The sequence below is a fragment of the Nomascus leucogenys genome, chromosome 24 (assembly GCF_006542625.1).
Source record: "Nomascus leucogenys isolate Asia chromosome 24, Asia_NLE_v1, whole genome shotgun sequence".
Lineage (NCBI taxonomy): Eukaryota > Metazoa > Chordata > Mammalia > Primates > Hylobatidae > Nomascus > Nomascus leucogenys.
Genome location: NC_044404.1, coordinates 27867261 through 27889303, shown reverse-complemented (window position 1 = coordinate 27889303; position 22043 = coordinate 27867261). Strand labels below are relative to the sequence as shown.

Sequence of the window (22043 nt, the reverse complement as noted above, 5' to 3'; positions counted from 1 at the left end):
TTCAGGTTAGGCCGTGGTCAATCTTATGACCTCTTATACTTTATCCAGGAACAGTCTGAAGACACATGTGATTTTACAGCTGTGCCTGACTGAATATGTCTTTATCTTCTCATAACCCAGATAACATTTGGTTTCATTGTTTAGATTTTTTTTGGTAGCTTAATATGTATGAAGTCGTATCTTAAGAATATTGCAGTTTATATTTCTCCGATTAGTAGTGAGACAGTCTTTTTTCTCAAGTGCTGATTTAATCTCTGTGGTTTAAACTGCCTGTTTTTATCCTTTGACAGGTTTATGAGTTAGTCATTGTTTGCTCCATAATAATAATGATGGGGAAATGTTGAATTGGTTTGGTTTATGTTATAAACATTGTTTTATTTATCATAATTCTTGCAGATATTGCCTGAATTTATAATATTTTAATCTTAGATTTGTTTTTTTCATTGCATGAAAGTTTATTTTACATAATTGGATTTGTCAAATTCTTGTTTATGCTTTCTTTGAATTGACCATAAATTCATCTCTTTTCCATAGTGAGATAAGCTTACTGTTCTGTTTTCTCCAAAGTTTTTTGAATGCTTAGTTTTTTAATATATTTATAATTACTTATAGCATATGTTGATGTGGATATTTTTTGCATATTGGTATTCAGTTTTTCTGACAATGTTTTCTAAATACTGATTTTTCTCCATTTATTTCATATTTTAAATACTTTATAGATTTGATCTTTTTTTGGCATTTCTAATCTCTTAGGTTTTTTTTGTATTTTTTATTGTAAAATATACGTACGATAAAATTAACTGTTTTAACCATTTTTAAGTAAGGTAGGACCCCCCCATCTGTAGTTTGCTTTTGGTGGTTTTAGTTACCTGCTGTCAACCTTGGTCTGAAAATATTAAATGGAAAATTTCACAGGCAAACAATTCATCAGTTTAAAATTATGCACCGATCTGAGTAGTGTGATGAAGTCTCTCTCCATTTTGCTCTTTCCTGCCTGGGTCATGAATCATCCCTTTATCCAACATATTCATGTTGTAGACGCTTCCCGCCTGTTACTCACTTAGGAGCCGTCTTAGTTATCAGATCATTTGTTGAGGTATCTGCAGTACTTGTGTGTTTGAGTAACTTTTTTTTTTTTTGAGACAGAGTTTCACCCCTGCCCAGGCTGGAGTGCAATGGCGTGATCTCAGCTCACTGCAACCTCCGCCTCCCGGGTCCTGGTTCAAGCAGTTCTCCTGCCTCAGCCTCTTGAGTATCTGGGATTACAGGCACGCACCACCATGACCAGCTAATTTTTGTATTTTTAGTAGAGATGGGGTTTCACCATGTTGACCAGGCTGGTCTCGAACTCCTGACCTTGCGATCCACCCACCTCGGCCTCCCAAAGTGCTGGGATTACAGGCATAAGCCACTGCACCTGGCCCGAGTAACTCTTATTTTACTTAATGGCCCTGAAGAGCAAGAGTAGTGTTGCTGGCAATACAGATACGCCAAAGGGAAGTGCATTAATTGAAAAGGTAAAAGTTCTCTACTAAATAAGGAAAGAAAAAAATTGTATGCTGAGAGTGTTAAGATCTATTGTAGGGCTGGGTGTGGTGGCTCACACCTGTAATCCCAGCACTTTGGGAGGCCCAGGCGGGCGGATCATGAGGTTGAGATCGAGACTATCCTGGTCAACATGGTGAAACCCTGTCTCTACTAAGAATACAAAAATTAGCTGGGCGTGGTGGCACACGTCTGTAGTCCTGGCTACTCAGGAGGCTGAGGCAGGGGAATCGCTTGAACCCAGGAGGCGGAGGTTGCAGTGAGCCGAGATCTCACCACTGCACTCCAGCCTGGTGACAGGGAGAGACTCCATCTCAAAAAGAAAGAAAAAAAAATCTACGGTAAGAACTAATCTTCTGTCCATGAACTTTTGAAGAAGGAAAAGAAATTCATGCTAGTTTTGCTGTCACACCTCAAACTCCGGGTTTTGGCCACACAGTGCATGAAAACTGCTGAGTTAAAATTTATCATAGGTATATATGTATAGGAAAAAAGATAGTCTATATGGGTACCATCTGTGGGTTCAGGTGTCAACTGGGGGTCTTGCAGTGTATCCCCCCCTTGGAAAGGGAGACTACTGTATACAATTCAGTGGAATTAAGTACATTTACAATGATTTGCAGTCATCATCACTATCGTCTAGTCTCTTTATTTAAGGTATTTTCACTTCAACCTGTAACATTATTGCTGTTACTCTTGGACAAATTGTTTAAATCTCTGAATTCCAGTTTCCTTGTTTATAGCATGAGGATGATAATGCCACCTGCGTCTTAGTTGTGGAGACAAAATTTGATGAGATAGGGAATATAAAAATTACTTGGAGTTGGATGCAGTGGCACATGCCTGTAGTCCCAGCTACTCGGGAGGCTGAGGTGGGAGGATTGCTTGAGCCCAGGAGTTTGAGACCAGCTCGGGCAACATAATAAGACCCTCATCTCTTAAAAAAATAAAAAAATAAAAAAAAAACTTTGCGTATTATATATGCTCAGTAAATGATAGTTCTCTTGTCTTTCCCACTATTATTGGTTTTAAAGAATGGTGTAGACAGGTTTTCCTTAAATGGCCTCTGTTGTTCTCCTTTCTCCCAAAATATTCATTATTAATTTTGTCTAATTTTCAATAAGAAATTTGTAGGTATTGGAGTAAACCTTTGTTCACTTCATTTTTTTTTTTTTGAGAGAAAGTCTCGCTGTCTCCCAGGTTCTATACATATATATAGATAGATAGAGAGAGAGAGAGAGAGAGAGAGCGAGAGAGAGCATGGCTTGCTTCCCTCTCTACCTAACTGCAGGTTGAAAAATAAGCATTTGTTGATCTTAAACATCTGTCACTTGAGTCATACACTGGGTTGTTTTTTATATACGTGTATGCACACATTATTTCAAATTGAAAGCAACGTCTCAATGGATTTGAAACTATTAAAAGCTGTTGTCTAAAACATGAAAAATTTATAACTGTAAAAATAAATGCACATATTAATATTTAAAGTGCATAATTAAGAAAACCTATTGGTGTTTTGTTTTTCTTGTGTACCAATAATTAAGCCACTACTGTTGACACTATTTGGCTTTCTATTTTAACACTGAATGAGTGAAAGTGCTTCTTATGTTTATGAATTTACTACTAAAATCTTGGCCAAAAAAAAGAAAAAAATTGTCTAAAATGTGTGGGTGAAAACTGTTAATCATGTATGTTTCTACCTTCCCCGCCAAAGTTGGACACCAACTATATACCGTAGGTTACTTAAGGTGATTTCACTGTTATTAAATCAATAAGATAAAAATGAAATAGTTGTGTATATGCAACATTGTGTACAGAGAGGAGATAATGAATAGTATTAAACCTTCTCATCTTCCTTTACCTTTTGTTCCCTAATACCTATTCTACCTTTTAAAATTTCAGACTTCACTGCTCTTTGAATTCATAATTCAAATTTGCATATTATTATTATTGGAAAATCATATCTAATAAAGGTTTTAGGCAGGATGTAGTGGCTCACACCTGTAATCCCAGCACTTTGAGAGGCTGAGGCTGGTGGATCACTTGATGCCAGGAGTCTGGGACCATCCTGGCCAACATGGCAAAACCCCATCGCTACAAAAATCAGCCAGGTGTGGTGGCACACACCTGTAATCCCAGCTACTTGGGAGGCTGAGGCATGAGAATTGCTTAAGCTGGGGAGGCGGAAGTGGCAGTGAGCCGAGATTATGCCACTGTGCTCCAGCCTGGGCGACAGAGCAAGATGCTGTCTCCAAAAAAAAAAAAAAAAAGGTTTTAGTTATTACCCCCCCAAAAAAAAATTAAAAATAAAAAAAATATATAAGGCACTTTGGAAAGTGTAGCAAATAAACTTAAAATACAGTGTAGTCAGTGAGCAAATCTATGGACTACATTTTTTCTATGTGGGACTGTGTCATAGATATCCAGTTAACTCCTGAATATCTCTGTACATACTTAGCTGCATGCAAATTCTCTTTCTAGCACGTATAAATCAGACTTTTTGCCCTACTTAGACACTTTCTTCAAAGTTGTAATTAAGAGTGATATATGCCTTGTTTTCATGGAAAACAATTTGACCTTTATTCTGTTTTTTTTTTTTTTTTTTTTTTTTTTGAGATGGAGTGTTCTCAGTTGCCTGTCGCCCAGCCTAGAGTGCAGTGGTGCAATCTCGGCTCACTGCAACCTCCGCTTTGTGAGTTCAAGCAGTTTTCCTCCCTCAGCCTCCTGAGTAGCAGGGATTACAGGCGCGTGCCACCATGCCAGATTAATTTTTTGTATTTTTAAGAGAGACAGAGTTTCACCATGTTGGCCAGGCTAGTTTCAAACTCCTGACCTCAAGTGATCGCCCACTTCAGCCTTCTAAAGTGCTGGGATTACAGGCGTGAGCCACTGCACCCAGCCTATTTTGTGCTTTTAAACAAAACACACACACACACACACACACACACACCCCTACCCCTACATATATTTAATTTCTCTTCCTAAGCCTAAGAGCTTTAATAACACATTGAAGCAACCTAATTTCTTGCTTGTGGCCATTTACATTTACAGGGTACGTAGTATGTTGAACTTGGGACAAAACAGAAACTATGAGGTAGGAATCTAATTCGAATTTTGAAATAAAATATTTGTTACTAATTATTTCCCTTCTAACTTCCAAAGAGTAAAAATAAAATTTATGGCCGCCATATTACAGAAAGATCCTGCTTTTATTTTTCAGCATGCGAAATCACAATAGTATTCAAAATTGTGTGGCTCTTGAATCAAACCAAAGTTTCTATTTTTTCACTGTCAGCATTCACAGGTAGAGAAGTGTAAAGTCTTAGGAAATACTATTTCTATTCTCAATTTTAAATTTTCTCAGAATTCAGTCCATGAAGGCAAATGAATACTGACAAGCTCTATTTCCAAAAAAGGTGGTAAAACAAGTGTATTTAGAAACCAGTAGTAAGAATTGAAATTAGAAAATTGTGAAAAGACGTTACTTTCCAAATGTTCTAAAGGTACTTAAAAGATTAACTCAGCGCATGTCTTGTAATTTCATCAGCTGTTTGACTAAGTTTTAATTATATTTATTTTAATTACATTAAAAATCCACTTTTCACTTCTGTGTCACAACTTTTGTATTACTTGATATTTTAAAAGATGAATCTCATTGAATGTAAAACAATGTCAGGTTACATTAATGGTAAAAAAAAAAAAAAACAAACCAAAAAAAAAAAAAACGTTGGCCGGGCGCAGTGGCTCACGCCTGTAATCCCAGCACTTTGGGAGGCTGAGGTGGGCGGATCACGAGGGCAGGAGATCGAGATCATCCTGGCTAACACGGTGAAACCCCGTCTCTACTAAAAATACAAAAAATTAGCTGGGCGTGGTGGCGGGCGCCTGTAATCCCAGCTATTGAGGAGGCTGAGACAGGAGAATGGCATGAACCCGGGAGGCGGAGCTTGCAGTGAGCCGAGATCGTGCCACTGCACTCCAGCCTGGGCGACAGAGCGAGACTCCATCTCAAAAAACAAAAAAACCACATTAAATTCTAGAACTAATACAAGGAAACTAATACTAAGATTTTTACAGTAATTCTGTACTTCTTTTATTACCAAGTTTTGCAATATTGTGTCTTAATTATACTGTACTTTCATCTCTTGCTATTAAGTATGACTTTTGATTGTATAGCATGTACCACTTGTGGAAAATGGTATGAAGTCTTAATAAAAGTTTTAGAACATTGATAAATGCTGGGACTGTGATGAATACTTGCATTCTTATATTTAGTATGTTCTGATATTTCAGGTCTTTCAGGGTACAAATTATTGGAAGGCAGGAAAATACTGTATTGATGGAAACTAGTATTTAGATGAATGTTTTGGTAGAATTACATAATTTGTGGTCATTAGTGCATTTTATACAGAATGTACCAGAATGTATGTTTGCAAACTTCCCACACATTGTATGTTGCCAGTAGAATCCCGGGGGATTTTGTAATATATTCTTTCCTTGTAGGCAGCTTTTTGTTTTAAAATGATCAAAATTATTCGTGGTCATTGACCAGTTATTTTGAGACAGCAAGCCTCGTTTTTTAAACTTTTCTTTTCTTTTCTTTTTGAGACAGAGTCTCACTCTGTCACCAGGCTGGAGTGCATGGTGCGATCTCAGCTCACTGAAACCTCCGCCTCCCAGGTTCACGGCATTCTCTTGCCTCAGCCTCCCAAGGAGCTGGGACTACAGGCTTGCGCCACCACGCCCAGCTAATTTTTGTATTTTTAGTAGAGACAGGGTTTCACCATGTTGGCCAAGATGGTCTTGATCTCCTGACCTTGTGATCCGCCTGCCTCGGCCTCCCAAAGTGCTGGGATTACATGCGTGAGCCACCATGCCTGGCCAGTTCTTTTCTTCTAAATGTAGAAATTATTTGTGTCCTTTTTATTCTCCTAGATTGAAAAGCTGAGAAGACAAAGGGAATTTTAAAGATGGAAACAACAAAGGGTGCTTATTTTCAAAGAATAGATGTAGAAAGGAATGTCTTTAAATTTTTCCCTTAAAGAAGGTTTTCTTGCAGCTTACTGAATTTATGTCAAGAAATAGTAGATTCTTTTTTTTCTATTATAAAATCAATTTAATATTACCATATTTCTAAAAAGCAAAATTCAATATTTTAACATTTATTGATAATTTATTTCCCCACCACTTATAGTGATGTTTCTGTTTTTTCTTTTAAAATGATTCTTCATTATTTAGCTTGATAGAGTGTTTTCTTACTTTTTAAAACCCGTGACCCCTTTTGACCTGTAAGTAGTATTATGTTCTCCTTTATGTAATTCATATTTTTAAAACGAATTAGTTTTTGTGTTTAAAAACAAAATTAAACCACATTATTGAGTGTGTATACACACATATATATATTTTAACAATTATTCTTACCTTCCTCCTATCAGAGATGAAATTTATAACTCTTCCCCCATGGTGGAGTGGATATCCCTTTTATCTCCCTTGCTGAAAATATACTAGAGATTGTAGTTTTATGGTCATGGCCTTCAATTAGGAAAAACATGTAATGTTGTTAAGTTTTGTATGGATGAGAACTGGTCACACAAAAAATCAACAACTTGGCCGGGCGTATGCCTGTAATCCCAGCACTTTGGGAGGCTGAGGCAGGCAGATCACCTGAGGTCAGGAGTTCAAGACCAGGCTGGCCAACATGGCAAAAACCCATCTCTACTAAAAATACAAAAATTAGCTGGGCAAGGTGGCGCGCTTGTAGTCCCAGCTACTTGGGAGCCTGAGGCAGGAAAATTGCTTGAACCCGGGAGATGGAGGTTGCAGTTAGCCGAGATTGCGCCACTGCACTCCAGCCTGGGTGACACAGCGAAACTCTATCTCAAAAAAAAAAAAAAAAAAAAAAAAAATTCAGCAAATGAGGTATTGAAGGTATTCCATTTCCCTAATGATGTGGTCCTATTTTGTTGTTTCTAATGGGATGAAATAATATATGTACATAATGTACATTTAGACAGTATAAAATGAAAAGGATTGTCCCTTAAAGAAAAGATACTTCAATTTGAAACTAAGACATAAACTAGTAAAACAAAAAATATTTGATCTTTCATAGTTGTGAATCAGTTTTAAGTCACATTGACTGTGTTGTTCTAAGCTGAGCAAAACAAGCGCAGGGAAGATAGCTCCTATGAGCTTTACTTATTGCACTCTGTAATTCTGTATCACTAGTTATCTGCGTCATGTAGTAGGAGAACTTAGCTTTTGAGGCTTTGTGTGTGATGTGTATGAGCTACACGTGAGAGCATCGAGCATCAAGTGCTTCTGACCTTTAAACTTTTCTTTTGATATTCTACATCGGGGTAGGGAATAAAGCTGTGTTAGAGCTGGACAACTTTGCATCTAATTGTAACCTTATATGTGTTTTCTCTCCTTTTCACATTCTGGAGTGTGGCTCTAAAATAAACGACAGAGTAATAGAAGTAGAGTGGTGGTATACTGGCATAACAAGTGTTTTGTTTTCTTATTATTTGTCTATTTTCAGTACTTCTTTGATAAGATTATATACTTTAGCTTTGTATGTGAGTTAGGTACAGTGGTTGGTAGAAAAACTAAAAACAGCTGTGACTTTAATTAAATGTACAAGCAATCACATCTTTTGGGAGAAGTGCTGGTTTCACTTTTGTTAGATAGAAATGGAGTATTTCATTTTTATAATGTATGCAGCTTTCTAATTTTTGTCTCTTTGTCTTCTGTCAGTAGGACATGGTATGGTGGACTTAGAATTCCATTTTTCCTTTTTTGTTTGAAAATCAGGACAGAAAGAGCAGGGTCTGAGAATGTAAAGATTTTGCTTAAATAATTGGGCAGTACAGTTAGTAGAAGTTCATTATTTCAGAATTAAATTAGGTCCTATCTTTGGAAGATTATTTTCCTTAGTTCTAAAAGTCAAGGTTTCACTATACTTATTTATTTTTATTATTGAGATGCAGAAGAATTGAGTTTTCATTTAAATTGATGACATATAGGCAGATGGTTGGTTGTGAATGCATTTAGTTGATATTCCGGTTTGTCCTATTTAAAGTGATTCTGTGTGTCTGTGTTAGCAGTTATGTAAATGTTCCACATTAAAGCAGGTTAGATGTTATCATAACTTGCTGACTTGCTAGGTCAGTCTCTATCATTTTTAATGTAACTCTAATCCTTAAAAAATTATTTTATTTTCTGCACATGGCTGTCATTGTAAAATGTTCAATGCATTAGGCACCATAGTAACCAGCAGAAGTGGTTCCACATGTTGGCTTTTGCAAGGTATTATAAAAGTCATTGTGTACACCTCTCTTGATTTGGTGTAGCATGTCATTTTTGAAAAGCCACGTGCAGGTTTGAGATTTTGTCATCGGAACTCACGTAGAAAGCTTGGGGTAGCAAAATACTAAAAAATCATTCTCTGATGGCCTCAATGATAATACTTTAAGAGTGTATAAAGCTTTGAATCCTCCTTTTTAAAAACAGGTTGTGAAAACTGCTGAGAGAGACTTGCAATCCAGTCACATAAGCATAATAAAGAAATATTGGTCCTCATGGAAGAAGAGCAAGATTTACCAGAGCAACCAGTAAGTATTTCCTTTAACAGTTTAAAGTTGATTGTAGAAGAGCTAATCTTAAGAGATTTTAATTATTATTCAGTTATAGATTCCAAATTAGAAATAAAAATAAGGAAAAGATTCCTTAATTGTTTCCTTTCAAGAAAACAATGTTATATTTTTCTAACTTAATTCTAAGGAGTCTAAGGGAAATTTAGCATTACAAAATGAATATTGCATTTAGAAATGTCATTTAAAAAAATAAGTGGCTAGTGTTACTGTTTTTAGAAAATAAAAGAGGATGTCTCTTTACTGATCTGACAGTATATCACCATTTCTACCAGAAAATTTAGTTTTGTTTTTACCTAAATTTCCTTAAGAGAGTTAATTTTTAAAAAAGTAGTAGTAGTGAGGAAGTTATAATTTGACCACTAGCTAATTCTTAAAAACAGATAAAACCCTAGAGACTATATTGAATTCTTAATTTCTTTTAAATATTTAACATAATAAAATAATTTTAAATGTCCCCAGGTGATACGGGTTTATCTTCTTTTTGGTTTTTGGCCCTTAGTATTTAAAAAACAAAAGCAATAGTGTCATTCTTTTAAGATAACTTTTATGCTAGAGGGTCTTTTCCTTTTGTCTTCAATTTCTTTCTCTGAAGTTTGGTAAATACCGATTCAATTTGCTATCCTGCGTGGGCCTCTTACATTTCATATTAAGAGAGGATACAGCATGGTACATGTTTACTTTATGAAAATCTAACCTAGAAAAGTTTGAATTTTGAAAGCAAATAATAGGATATGTTTTTCATGTTCTAATTGTATTCTTTAGGTGTACTAGCTCCCATTTAAATGATAAAGTCCTTCAATATATTTTTAATATTTTTCTTTATATTGAGAAATGCATATTGATGATTACTTTGTCATTATTCTTTTAGCCCCCTCAGTTGAGGTAAGTATAAAACTAAGAAGACATTAGCAACTGGTAAAAAGACCTTTGGAACATTTGAAATGTGATCCCCTATCCCTGGTGGGACTTTAATTATCAGAGAAATGGTAGAGTTAAAAATTATCTTGAGCAGTGTGTTTAGGATTTACACTATTGGAACAAATAGCTGAATCGTAGATACTAAATGTACCAGGGAAAATTATGCCGTTGAGTTTTTAATGTGGTAAGACAAAGGTCTAGTCATATTTTTTTTTTTTTTTTTTTTTTTTTTTTTTTTTTTTTTGAGACGGAGTCTCGCTCTGTCACCCAGGCTGGAGTGCGGTGGTGCGATCTCGGCTCACTGCAAGCTCCGCCTCCCGGGTTCACGCCATTCTCCTGCCTCAGCCTCTCCGAGTAGCTGGGACTACAGGCTCCCGCCACCACGCCCGGCTAATTTTTTGTATTTTTAGTAGAGACGGGGTTTCACCGTGGTCTCGATCTCCTGACCTCGTGATCCGCCCGCCTCGGCCTCCCAAAGTGCTGGGATTACAAGCGTGAGCCACCGCGCCCGGCCGGTCTAGTCATATTTTTAAAAGACTTCTGTAAGTGTTGACATACTGTTGAAATACAGGTATTGTTAGTTACTCCTTACCTGTTTAAGGTAATGAGAATTGTGAGGCTGACCTGCTGACAAGTCATCTATCTCTTTTGCCCTGCTTCATTTCCTTGTCATTCTCTTGAACTTCTGTAACATGATGTGCAAAACCTGATTATTACTTCAGAGAAAGGTAAGAAATTGAAGCACTTTAAAACCAAAATTTCTGCTGACTATAAATGGTTGTCACAGGGCATTATTTCCTTATTGATTTGTGCCCAGATCTTAATATAAAAATGTGATTGAATGATGACATGGAGAGATCAGTGCCACTGAAAGAAAAATTGAGTGTCTACTCATAGTTCCCCTTGAAACAAGAGGCATAGCATGCCACACGGGGGAAGTACCACTGTTGGTCAGGAGGCAGAAAAGAGTGGGAGGAAGGCACGGGCCACAGACTTATTGAGGTTCCCACAGGAAAAGCAAAGTAGGCAGGGTAAACAGCTTAGGGTTGACTAGTTTGAATAATTCTGTCAGGCTTTGTGGCCTATGGGCTGTCCCTGGTTTTCTGGTGGTACTTTGTCCTGGGTTGACTTATGATTTAGGGCAGGAGAAATAGGGGCTTAGTGTGTGAGAGTTAGAAAAAGGAGGTGGTTCAGAGTATAGGCATTGGATCTCAGGGGAGATAAAAAAACAACTTTGGCCTTGAGTTTGGCTCTGTGATTAATGGATGTCAAACAGACAAACACAGAATCTAAGAAAACACAATACTTATTAATGTTTAAAATAGAACAGGAAGAGTAATGACACATTTTGAGGTAAAAAAACAACTTTTCACAGGCTGTAGTGGAGATATAAAATATGAGTGGAAAGAATGGTCCCATCCCAAGTTGATGATAAATAAAGCCAATATTTTTAATCCTAGAGATGTTACTGATGGTCGTTATTATTGAAGTTATTTTAATCCCATTGTCTCTTCTTGACTTTTCCTTATTGAATTATCCCTTCTCTTATTTCTCCACTAATTGCTTGCTCTACCTCAAGATTTTGTTCAGATCGGCTGGACGCAGTGGCTTATGCCTATAATCCCAGCACTTTGGGTGGTGGAGGTGGGTGGATCACTTGAGGCCAGGAGATTGAGACCAGCCTGGCCAACATGGGGAGACCACATCTCTACTAAAAATACAAAAATTAGCCAGGTGTGGTGGCGCATGCCTGTAATCCCAGCTACTTGGGAAGCTGAGGCAGGAGAATCGCTTGAACCCAGGAGATGGAGGTTGCAGTGAGCCGAGATTGTGCCAGTGCACTCCAGCCTGGACAACAGAGTGAGTGAGACTCTGTCTCAAAAAAAAAAAAAAAAAAAAAAAAAAAGATTTTGTTGAGATAACTCACAGTGCAATAAATTTTAACTTCAGATTCTTTCACTTTCCCTTTATTGCTTATCAATCCTCAACTGAGTTGTAAATAACTGTTATGTAACTATAAATCACCTTCCAAAAATGCAAGAATCTTTTTTTTTTTTTTTTTTTTTTTTGAGACGGAGTCTCGCTGTCGCCCAGGCTGGAGTGCAGTGGTGCGATTTCGGCTCACTGCAGGCTCCGCCCCCTGGGGTTCACGCCATTCTCCTGCCTCAGCCTCTCGAGTAGCTGGGACTACAGGCGCCCACCACCTCGCCCGGCTAATTTTTTTGTATTTTTAGTAGAGATGGGGTTTCACCGTGTTAGCCAGGATGGTCTCGATCTCCTGACCTCGTGATCCGCCTGCCTCGGCCTCCCAAAGTGCTGGGATTACAGGCATGAGCCACCGCGCCCGGCCCAAAAATGCAAGAATCTTATCCACAGATGAGGGGATCCTTTTGACTGATTATTGTATAGCCTCTACTTGGAGAATAGAGTGTAAAGAACAGCAGTGGATTGAGAATAAGAAATACCTCACACTACAGTTTACACACTGAGAGTCCCTGAAGAAGTAACATTATCACCCTTTGATACCTTAATTCAAAATCTTATTCTTTCCAGCTTTCTATCATATACTTTACCTATTTATAGCCTAAATCTTTAAGCTATTAATTAAAATGTTGAGTGTTCTTAGAGAAAATCTATAATAGCTCCAGGTGATTGTCACATCCTTTCTAGGTATATACAAAGGTCTGTTCAATAATCTGTTTTAGAACACTGTCATCAATCAGCATTAAATTAGCACTAGTTTATAGTTTCCAGCACCCAATTCCTCTCTACCATCACCTTTAAATTACAACACACAAACCAAGTAGTGAAACATTTCTTTTTTTGTTTTGTTTTGTTTGAGACAGGGTTTCACCCTGTCGCCCAGGCTGTAGTGCAGTGGTGGCATCTTGGCTCACTGTAGCCTCCGCCTCCCAGGTTGAAGCAATCCTCCCACCTCAGCCTCCCAAGTAGCTGGGACTACCAGCACACCCAACTAATTTTTTTGTATTTTCAGTAGACATGGGGTTTTGCCCTGTTGCCCAGGCTGATCTCGAACTCCTGGGCTCAAGCAGCTCCCCCACCTTGTCCTCATTTCTTTATATTCTGTTTCAAGCACCTCTCTTATTTTCTGTGATTTTTCAGAGATGATAAACACTGGTTTAGCAATCATGTTTGTAAGTTACAGGTCTATGGGGTAAAGCTTCTATGAGTCTGGAGGGTTAGAACTTATTTAAAATAATTGAGGTGCTTGCTTATAAATATAGGAATAAACTCTTTTTGAAAAATTTAGTATGCTATTGTTTACAGTTTGTAGATTACTCTTCTTGATAGAGAAGACAAAAAGATTTTTTGCCACCATCAGAAGTCACACCTAACATGCAGTGGTAGAACAGGAAGTTGTCTCTGCCATAAATATTTACCTCTCTAATAATTTGGAATGCTTACCTCCCTCTCTAGGTCCTGCTTTCCTTATGTTAAGTTCTTGAAGTCAAATTAATAATTAGATAGCTATTAGTAAGCACGGTCAATGAAAATGGCATTAAATTGTTTTTTGTGTGAAATTTCATCTAGGTTATGATCAAACTCTTTACCCCTCTAGCATATGGAATATGACTTTTTAGTAAAACAGAACAGTGTCCTTCTCTTTGTTGGACAGTGTTGGATAAATCTTGACATAAACATCCTTTTTATAGTCTCCATGAAGACTTTTACCCTACCATTGTATTTATTATTGCCAAGATTACAATTTACCTAGCACTAGCATGCTTTTGCCTCTTGTTTAAACCTTCAGAGCCATTACTTGTAAGTCATCACAGAGTAATTTCAGAATGACATTTGAGATGCTTAATACAATTTTCTTAACTAGAGAGCCCTATTTCTTAAGCCTGTCTTGAAATTTCTGGGATTCAACTTTGTTCTTGCTTTCTATGGTAATAACACTAAAATTTAACGATTACATAGCACTTTGTTTTTCATAAGCAGCTCACTCTTTTCCTCTTTAAATTTCATCTTTACATATTATGTTAACAGTGCACATCCTTAAGTTTATTCAGCCAGCATCCTTATACTGTTAATGCTGCTGTTTCCTGCTGTTGGAACACAAGCCCTGTGAAGTAGGTAGTTGTATCTTTTTTTTACAGATGAAGAAACAGATACAGAGAAGACATGCAGTGAATTAACTCTCAGAACTTAGTCTTGAGCCTGGATATTCTGAATTTGTATACTGGGTTTTTTGTTTCCTTGCTGTGTTATATTTAAAGTGTGATTATACATTGTAGCAGAAGCAAAAATAGAACCCTGATTTATGAATTTGTCAGTGCTTCTTTCTGTGTTATCATTAGCCATTATATGCCCATAGGATTATGTCATTTTTTAAGATACCAGCTTTATTGACATGTAATTTACATATCCTACAATTCACCCTTTTAGCGTATACAGTGCCGTAGTTTTTAGTCTATTCTAAAATGGTTTTGTAACCATTACCAGAATAAATTTTAAGGCATCTTCCTTTTTTCTTTTTCTGTTTTTTTTTTTTTCGTTTTTTTTTGTTTTGAGACAGGGTCTCATTTTGTCACCCAGACTGGAGTACAGTGGCACAATCGTGGCTCACTGCATCCTTAAACTCCTGGGCTCAAACAATCCTCCCATCTCAGCCTGCTGAGTACCTAGGATTACAGGTGTGAGCCACCACACCCAACTGTTTTTTAAATCTTTTTGTCGAGATGGGGTCTTGCTCTGTTGCCCAGCTGGTATCAGACTCCTGACCTTAAGCGATCCTCACTCTGTTGCCCAGGCTGGAGTGTAGTGTCACTATCTCGGCTCACTGCAACCTCCACCTCCCGGGTTCAAGCAGTTCCCTGCCTCAGCCTCCCGAGTAGCTGGGATTACAGGCACCCGCCACCACACCTGGATAATTTTTGTATTTTTAGTAGAGACGGGGTTTCGCCATCTTGGCCAGGCTGGTCTTGAACTCCTGACCTCATGATCCACCTGCCTCAGCCTCCCAAAGTGTTGGGATTACAGGTGTGAGCCACTGCCTCCGGCCTATATTTTTACAAGTGATGAGAGCATACATATTCTCCTAAGAATTTTATAGCTTTAGCTTTTACATTTAGTGCTTTGATCCATTTTGAGTTAATTTTTGCATATGGCTTGAGGTACGAGTTCAGCTTTATTTGTTGAAAAGACTATTCTTTCTTCGTTGAATCGTCATGGCACTTTTGTTGAAAATAATTTGACTGTAAATGTGGTACCCTTGTTGAAAATCAGTTGACCCAACAAATGTAGAGGTCTATTTCAGGACTCTCAGTTCCATTCCAGTGATCCATATATCCATCCTTATGCCAGTACCACACCGTCTTGATTACTCTAGCTTTATAGTAAGTTTTGAAATTGAAAAATGGGGCTGGGCGCAGTGGCTCATGCCTGTAATCCCAGCAATTTGGGAGGCCGAGGTGGGCAGATCACCTGAGTCTAAGACCAGCCTGGCCAACATGGTGAAACCCCATCTCCGTTAAACATACAAAAAAATTAGCCAGGCATGGTGGCACGCACCTGTAGTCCCAGCTATTCGGGAGGCCAAGGCGCGAGAAATGCTTGAACCCAGGAGGTGGAGGTTGCAGTGAGCCAAGATCACACCACTGCACTCCAGCCTGGGTGACAGAGTGAGACTCTGTCTTAAAAAATAAAAATAAAAAAGAATTGGAAAAATGTGAGTCCCCTAACTTTGTTCTTTTTTTTTTTTTCAAGATTGTTTTAGCTATTCTGGGTCACTTTCATTTCCATATGAAATTTAAGATCAACTTGTGAATTTCTTCAGTGCAGCCAGCTGGGATTTTGATTGGATTGACTGTAGACCAATTTGGGGAGTATTACCATCTTTACAAGATGAATTCTTCTGTCCCTGGATGTGGGGTGTCTTTGCATTTATTTAGCTCTTCTTAAATTTCTTTTAACATGTATTGTACTTTTTCTTCTGTTAGGTTTATTCCTAAGTTTTTTTGTTTGTTTGTTTGTTTTAGACAGAATCTCGCCTTGTCACCCAGGCTGGAGTGCAGTGGCGCAATCTCAGCTCATTGCAACCTCCACCTCCCAGGTTCAGGCGATTATCCTGCCTCAGCCTCCTCAGTAGCTGAGATTACAGGCGTGCATCACCACACCTAGCTAATTTTTGTATTTTTAATAGAGATGGGGTTTCACCATGTTGGCCAGCCTGGTCTCGGACTCCTGACCTCAGGTGATCCACCTGCCTCGGCCTCCCAAAGTGCTGGGATTAGAAGCGTGAGCCACTGGACCCGGCCATATTCCTAAGTATTTTATTCCTTTTGATGCTATTGTGAATGGATTTTTTTTCATTTTTGAATTGTTCATTGCAAGTATATAGAAATATAATTGATTTTTGAATGTTTGTCTTGTATTTTGCTGCCTTGCTGAACTTGTTTATCAGTTCTAGTGGTTTCTTAATGGATTCGTTAGGATTTCTGTATACAAAATTATGTCATGCAAAAAGAGATTCTGATTTCTTCACTTTTAACTCTAACAGAGCTTTTTCAGCTTTATTGCTTTCTTACTTACTGGCAGCTTGTATTACTGTCCTACTACTGTCCTGGTATGGTCCCAATTCCTTGGATACCAGCTGCTTGTATAATCTATACTGGTTTTGTTAATGAAAATTGTTCCCTATAGGACCGGTTTCTACTTGAATCTTTGCTTAGTTTGCTGTGTAGTTTTCAGTATTCATTATTGCAAGTACTATATTACTCTGTAAACTCTCCCGAAAATTGTTGCTCAATCTTTGCTATTTCTCTTAACAACCAGGAATCATTTTCTGTCAGTTTCTGGCTTGTATTGTTTGAACTGATACTTCTATAATTGAGTAAAATCTGTCTTCTTTAGTTAATTTACCTGCCTCTACTGCCTAGTTAGTACATGCTTCCTATCCCTGCCTTAGAGGGGGGCATAATTGCTCAAATCAAGACAAACAATGGGCCATATGAGGTAAAAAAAAAAAAAAAAAAAAATACATTGTTAACACCTTTTCCTTCCCCAGACTTTTCTGCTTAGTAGATATGACTTTAGATACATTTTCTCCCTTTCTATTTATGAATATATACTCTGCACTGGATTGGCACGGTAATAAATTAAAAGTGAAGAAGCGTAAAGAAGCATAGTTCTTCCTTGAAAGTAAATAAATTTTTGGCTAGGCGCAGTGGCTCACGCCTGTAATCTCAGCACTTTGGGAGACCAAGGTGGGCAGATCACTTGAGGCCAGGAGTTCAAAACCATCCTGGCCAACGTGGTGAAACCCGGTCTCTACTAAAAATAGAAAAAATAGCAAAATTAGCTGGGCATGGTAGTGTGCACCTGTGGTCCCTGCTACTCGAGAGGCTGAGGCACAAGAACTGCTTGAACCCGGGAGACAGAGGTTACAGTGAGCCGAGATTACACCATGGCACTCCAGCCTGGGTGACAGAACAAGACCCTGTCTCAAAAAAAAATAATAATAAATAAAAAGTAAATTTAAAACTGTTGCTCCAGGACCCGTTTTTTTTTCCTTTTTTCTTTTGGAGTTGATTAGCTAAATTTGTTGCTCTATACCTCTAATAAAATGAAGACTGTGATAAGTTAGACTCCTCAGTGCTCTAATTTTCTTTGTTTAAATTACTGTTTGAAGAGTATAGACTGTTTCGGTTACTCAGCCAACCAGCTCATAATTACATTTCTTTGATAGCAAAGAGTCTTTGGGTGAGCTAAGCATAAATTCTTCTCCACTATTGGAAGAGTACATTATTATCTGACCATATGTAACTACTATCATCTTTAGGTAGGAAGGGCAGAACATTTTATAAAAAAAGGCTATATTTTGTCATTTGTGAAATTATGGCAGGCAGATAAAAACTAGATAGTTGAATTTTTCTTGTCTTTAGCCTTATAGTTTCCAGGCAAAACACTGTTTTCCTATATTATCTAGGTCAGATCATATTTCCCTCACCTCTTTCAGTGAGATAGTCATATACATTAGTAATACAGTTAGATTTTTTTGTCACAGTCTGCATACTATCCTGGAATCCCTCAACCTCCTGGTTGTTTTACGGTGTCTTTTATGATATAGAAGTTTAAAATTTTTGTGTAATCATATCTATTTTCTCCTTTAGGGCTTTTGGATTTAATGTCATGCTTAATCAGGATTTGCCCACCTCAAGGTTTTGTTTTTTGTTTTTGCTTCAAATGCTTTAATGTAATTTTTGTTTTAAATTTAGAAATGTTTTTTTAAATTGCCTTTGTTTCTTTATTTTCTCCTTTTTGGTACCTATGAAAATTAAGAGAACATTGAATGGAACACATTTTGACGTGCCATAAGCAAGGAACCAAGAATGTTTGGTCATGGTTGTGTATTCTCATGAGGAGTATATGGCCACGACAAATTTTATGGGGCTTGCATGTATTATTTACCTTGTCTGAAATAGTCAATGTAATATTAAATATCTATGATTCCACCTGATACGTTTGCTTCAAATTATCTAGGAGAGTTTCTGCCTTCTTCTATTAACTTGAAATACTTTTAAATATTCATAATTTGAATGGCTAAGCATATTAGACATGTTTCTACTACAACCAGTTCTAACCAGAGAGTTCTAAAATCAAATTCTCTATAATATGAAAACAGAAAAATCCATTAGTATTAACCATTATCTTTCATTTGTGGATTCTTACACTGTTTCAATGGGAGTGCCTTCTCCCCAGAAGGAAATAGAAAATGTGAAATATGAAAAAAAAAATACAGGGTTAACAATATTTTCTAAATTACTGGTAACCTGATAAGAATTCATATTAATTTTTGACACTAAACTAACTTAAGTATAAAGCCATTTTTGTTAAATAAATGAGTAGGTGATACTTAGATTGCCATCTTTACTGTTTGTTTAAATATAATTTGCCTGTTACAGTATAAAACCAACTAGTTTGTGTCAAAGCTTGGATACTTTATCCTAGTAAACATTCTGTCTACCTTGAGTAAAAATTCTGGTAAACAGTGTTTTTTTAATCAGAAGAACACTTGTTTCATTAAAAAGAAGAGCTCCATTTAAAAAACAAACTTCATTTCTAGCTCTAAAATATAACAAGGGTTAATTAAATCTAAACTAAACAAAATTAAAAGTTATCCTGTAATAGTTAATAGCCTGTTGTTTGAGTAGCTAAATGATTTAAAAAACAGATCAAGTACATTGATACCTTTGTATATTTATTTTTGCAGGTGAAAAAAGCCAAGATGCAGGAATCAGGAGAGCAAACTATAAGGTATGTAAAGTTTGCTTTCTTTTTAATGAACTACTCATAAGTTTTTTTTTTTTTTTTTTCACATGCTGATTAGCGTATGGGCATGCTTTGCCCTCTTTTTGGTTCTTACCATCAGCTGTTACATTTTGAAACTATTTGGTTTAAGATTAAAATTTCTTTTTTTTTTTTTTTTGAGACAGAGTCTAGCTCTGTCTCCCAGGCTGCAGTGCAGTGGCGCAATCTCAGTTTACTGCAAGCTCTACCTCCTGGGTTCACGCCATTCTCCTGCCTCAGCCTCCTGAGTAGCTGGGACTATAGGTGCCCGCCACCACACCCGGCTAATTTTTTGTATTTTTAGTAGAGACGGAGTTTCACCGTGTTAGCCAGGATGGTCTCGATGTCCTGAACTCATGACCCACCCGCCTCAGCCTCCCAAAGTGTTGGGATTACAGGTGTGAGCCACCATGCCCGGCTTAAGATTAAAATTTCTTTTCCAAATAGTTTTTTCCTGGAACATGTGCACTGATTTGTTCTTATGCATTCATTATTTATTCAACAATATGTACCAAACTCATGTTGTATATCAGGCACTGTGCTACATAGAGGAGACTCAATGGTAAAGATGAAAAGCACCATATTCTTCAGTCAAACGTACAATATACAGAATAGGAAGCATAAGCAAAATAAATAAAATCCAAGAGATTTGGTATTAATTACCAAATGGTTATGAAATGACTTAGTCATTAACGCCACTCCTCTTATAGAAAAGAGGCAGCTTGCGCCGGGCACGGTCACGCCTGTAATCCCAGCATTTTGGGAGACCGAGGCAGGTGGATCATGAGGTCCGGAGATTGAGACCATCCTGGCTAACACGGAAACCCCGTCTCTACTAAAAATACAAAATTATTAACCGGGCGTGTTGGCGGGCACCTGTGGTCCCAGCTACTCAGGAGGCTGAGGCAGGAGAATGGTGTGAACCTGGGAGGCAGAGCTTGCGGTGAGCTGAGATTGCGCCACTGCACTCCAGCCTGGGCGACAGAGCGAGACTCCATCTCAAAAAAAAAAAAAAAAGAAAAGAAAAGAGGCAGCTTGCACCTCACAGTTTGGCTTCTTCATACCATGGTTTTCAGTTTTCCACAGTTCTTACCTTCTGTCGTTTGTGCGCCAACCATATGAGCCAGTAACTGCATCACCTCTACCACGTTAATTTCAAGAATCCTACACTTTTACCTCCACACACCATCATCCCAGCTCATTTATTCTGGAACTGCCATGCTAGACATATGATGTCTTAAACCATCAATTAAATCATCTGTCATATTTTCACCATCACCCCTTAAAAAGAACTTTAGTTTCTTCCTTATAAGAGACCAACATGGCGGAACCTTGTTTCTACTAAAAACACAAAAATTAGCTCGGCGTGGTGGCTCGAGCCTATAATCCCAGCTACTTGGGAGACTGAGGCAGGAGAATGGCTTGAACCCACGAGGTGGAGGGTACAGTGAGCCAGGAATGCGCCACTGCACTCCAGCCTGGGCGACAAAGACTCTGTCTCAAAAAAAAAAAAAAAGCAGCTTAACTGGCCAGGTGTGGTTGGTGGCTCCACTTTTGGAGGTCCAGGTGGGCAGATTGCTTGAGTTCAGTAGTTTGAGACCAGCCTGGGCGACATAGCAAGACGCCATCTCTATAAAAAACACACAAAAAATTATCCAGGAATGGTGGTGCACACCTTTAGTCCCAGCTACTCGGGGCTGAGGCAGGAGGATTGCTTGAGCCCAGGGGCCAGAAGTTATGGTGAGCCAAGATTGCGCCACGGAACTCCATCCTGGGTTGGTGGCAGAGCAAGATGCTGTCTCATTAAAAAAAAAAAAGAAAGAAAAATAAACTTAACTATAAGATCTACTGTAATTAGTCCCTTACAAACATTCTTAATTTCCTCACTTTTTTCTGTCATACTTGCCTAGCAAAACCACAACCCTGATTAAACCCAACTAGCCACCTATTCTATACTTATTCCCAATCACTTGTACATTGTGAGAGAAAAACACAAAATTGTGCTAACTGTTCTTAGTTTCTATTCATGATTAGATCTAAAACAGGCACTTAAGCCCCTTTCCTGGTATGTCTGATTTCCCAGCCTCTAAAATCATCTTAATTCCTTTATTCTCTCCCTCCTTTTCCCCTGCCTTCTCCCTTTTCCCTCTCTTTCCTGCTATTTCCATTCACTCAGCTGTGGATCTTGCTCCCTAGTTCAAAGAGATTAGGAGCATCTCCCTTCTCTGTCACCAAATCTACCTACTTAATCTGCTTCTCTTGGATATTGTTTGTCTTTCCTCTGAAATTCCCTTGCTCTTATCGAAGGCTAACCTCTCCAGTTGTTTGAAAGAACCCATCACCTTCATCTTTTCCTGCAATTATCTCTTCTTTTACCTTCAGCAATTTTTTTACTATGATAAAATACACACAATATACAATTTACCATTTTAAGTGTACAGTTTAGTGGCACTAAGTACAATCACTTTGTCTTGCAACCATCACTACCATTCATCTCTAGAACTTTAGTCATCTTTCCAAACTGAAATTCCATGTTCACTAAACAATATTCTCCATTCCCCCATCTCCAGCTCCTGGCAACCACCATTCTACTTTCTGTCTGCATGATTGTGACTG

At 37.9% G+C, this 22043-nt stretch overlaps 1 protein-coding gene across 6 annotated transcripts in view; it reads left to right on the top strand.

Moving 5' to 3' along the window:
* The window catches only part of EYA3 (EYA transcriptional coactivator and phosphatase 3), a 116074-nt gene that overhangs the window by 21913 nt on the left and 72118 nt on the right, over nucleotides 1-22043 (top strand). For 3 of the 6 annotated variants that reach the window (XM_030805281.1, XM_030805279.1, XM_030805277.1), the window contains exons 2-4: nucleotides 9055-9155; nucleotides 10838-10843; nucleotides 19351-19394. In XM_030805281.1, the coding sequence (XP_030661141.1) occupies nucleotides 9123-9155; nucleotides 10838-10843; nucleotides 19351-19394 (83 nt within the window). In that variant the 5' untranslated portion in view covers nucleotides 9055-9122. The remainder of the gene's footprint in view (nucleotides 1-9054; nucleotides 9156-10837; nucleotides 10844-19350; nucleotides 19395-22043) is intronic. The other 3 variants (XM_012498555.2, XM_030805278.1, XM_030805280.1) reach the window with 1 other exon arrangement.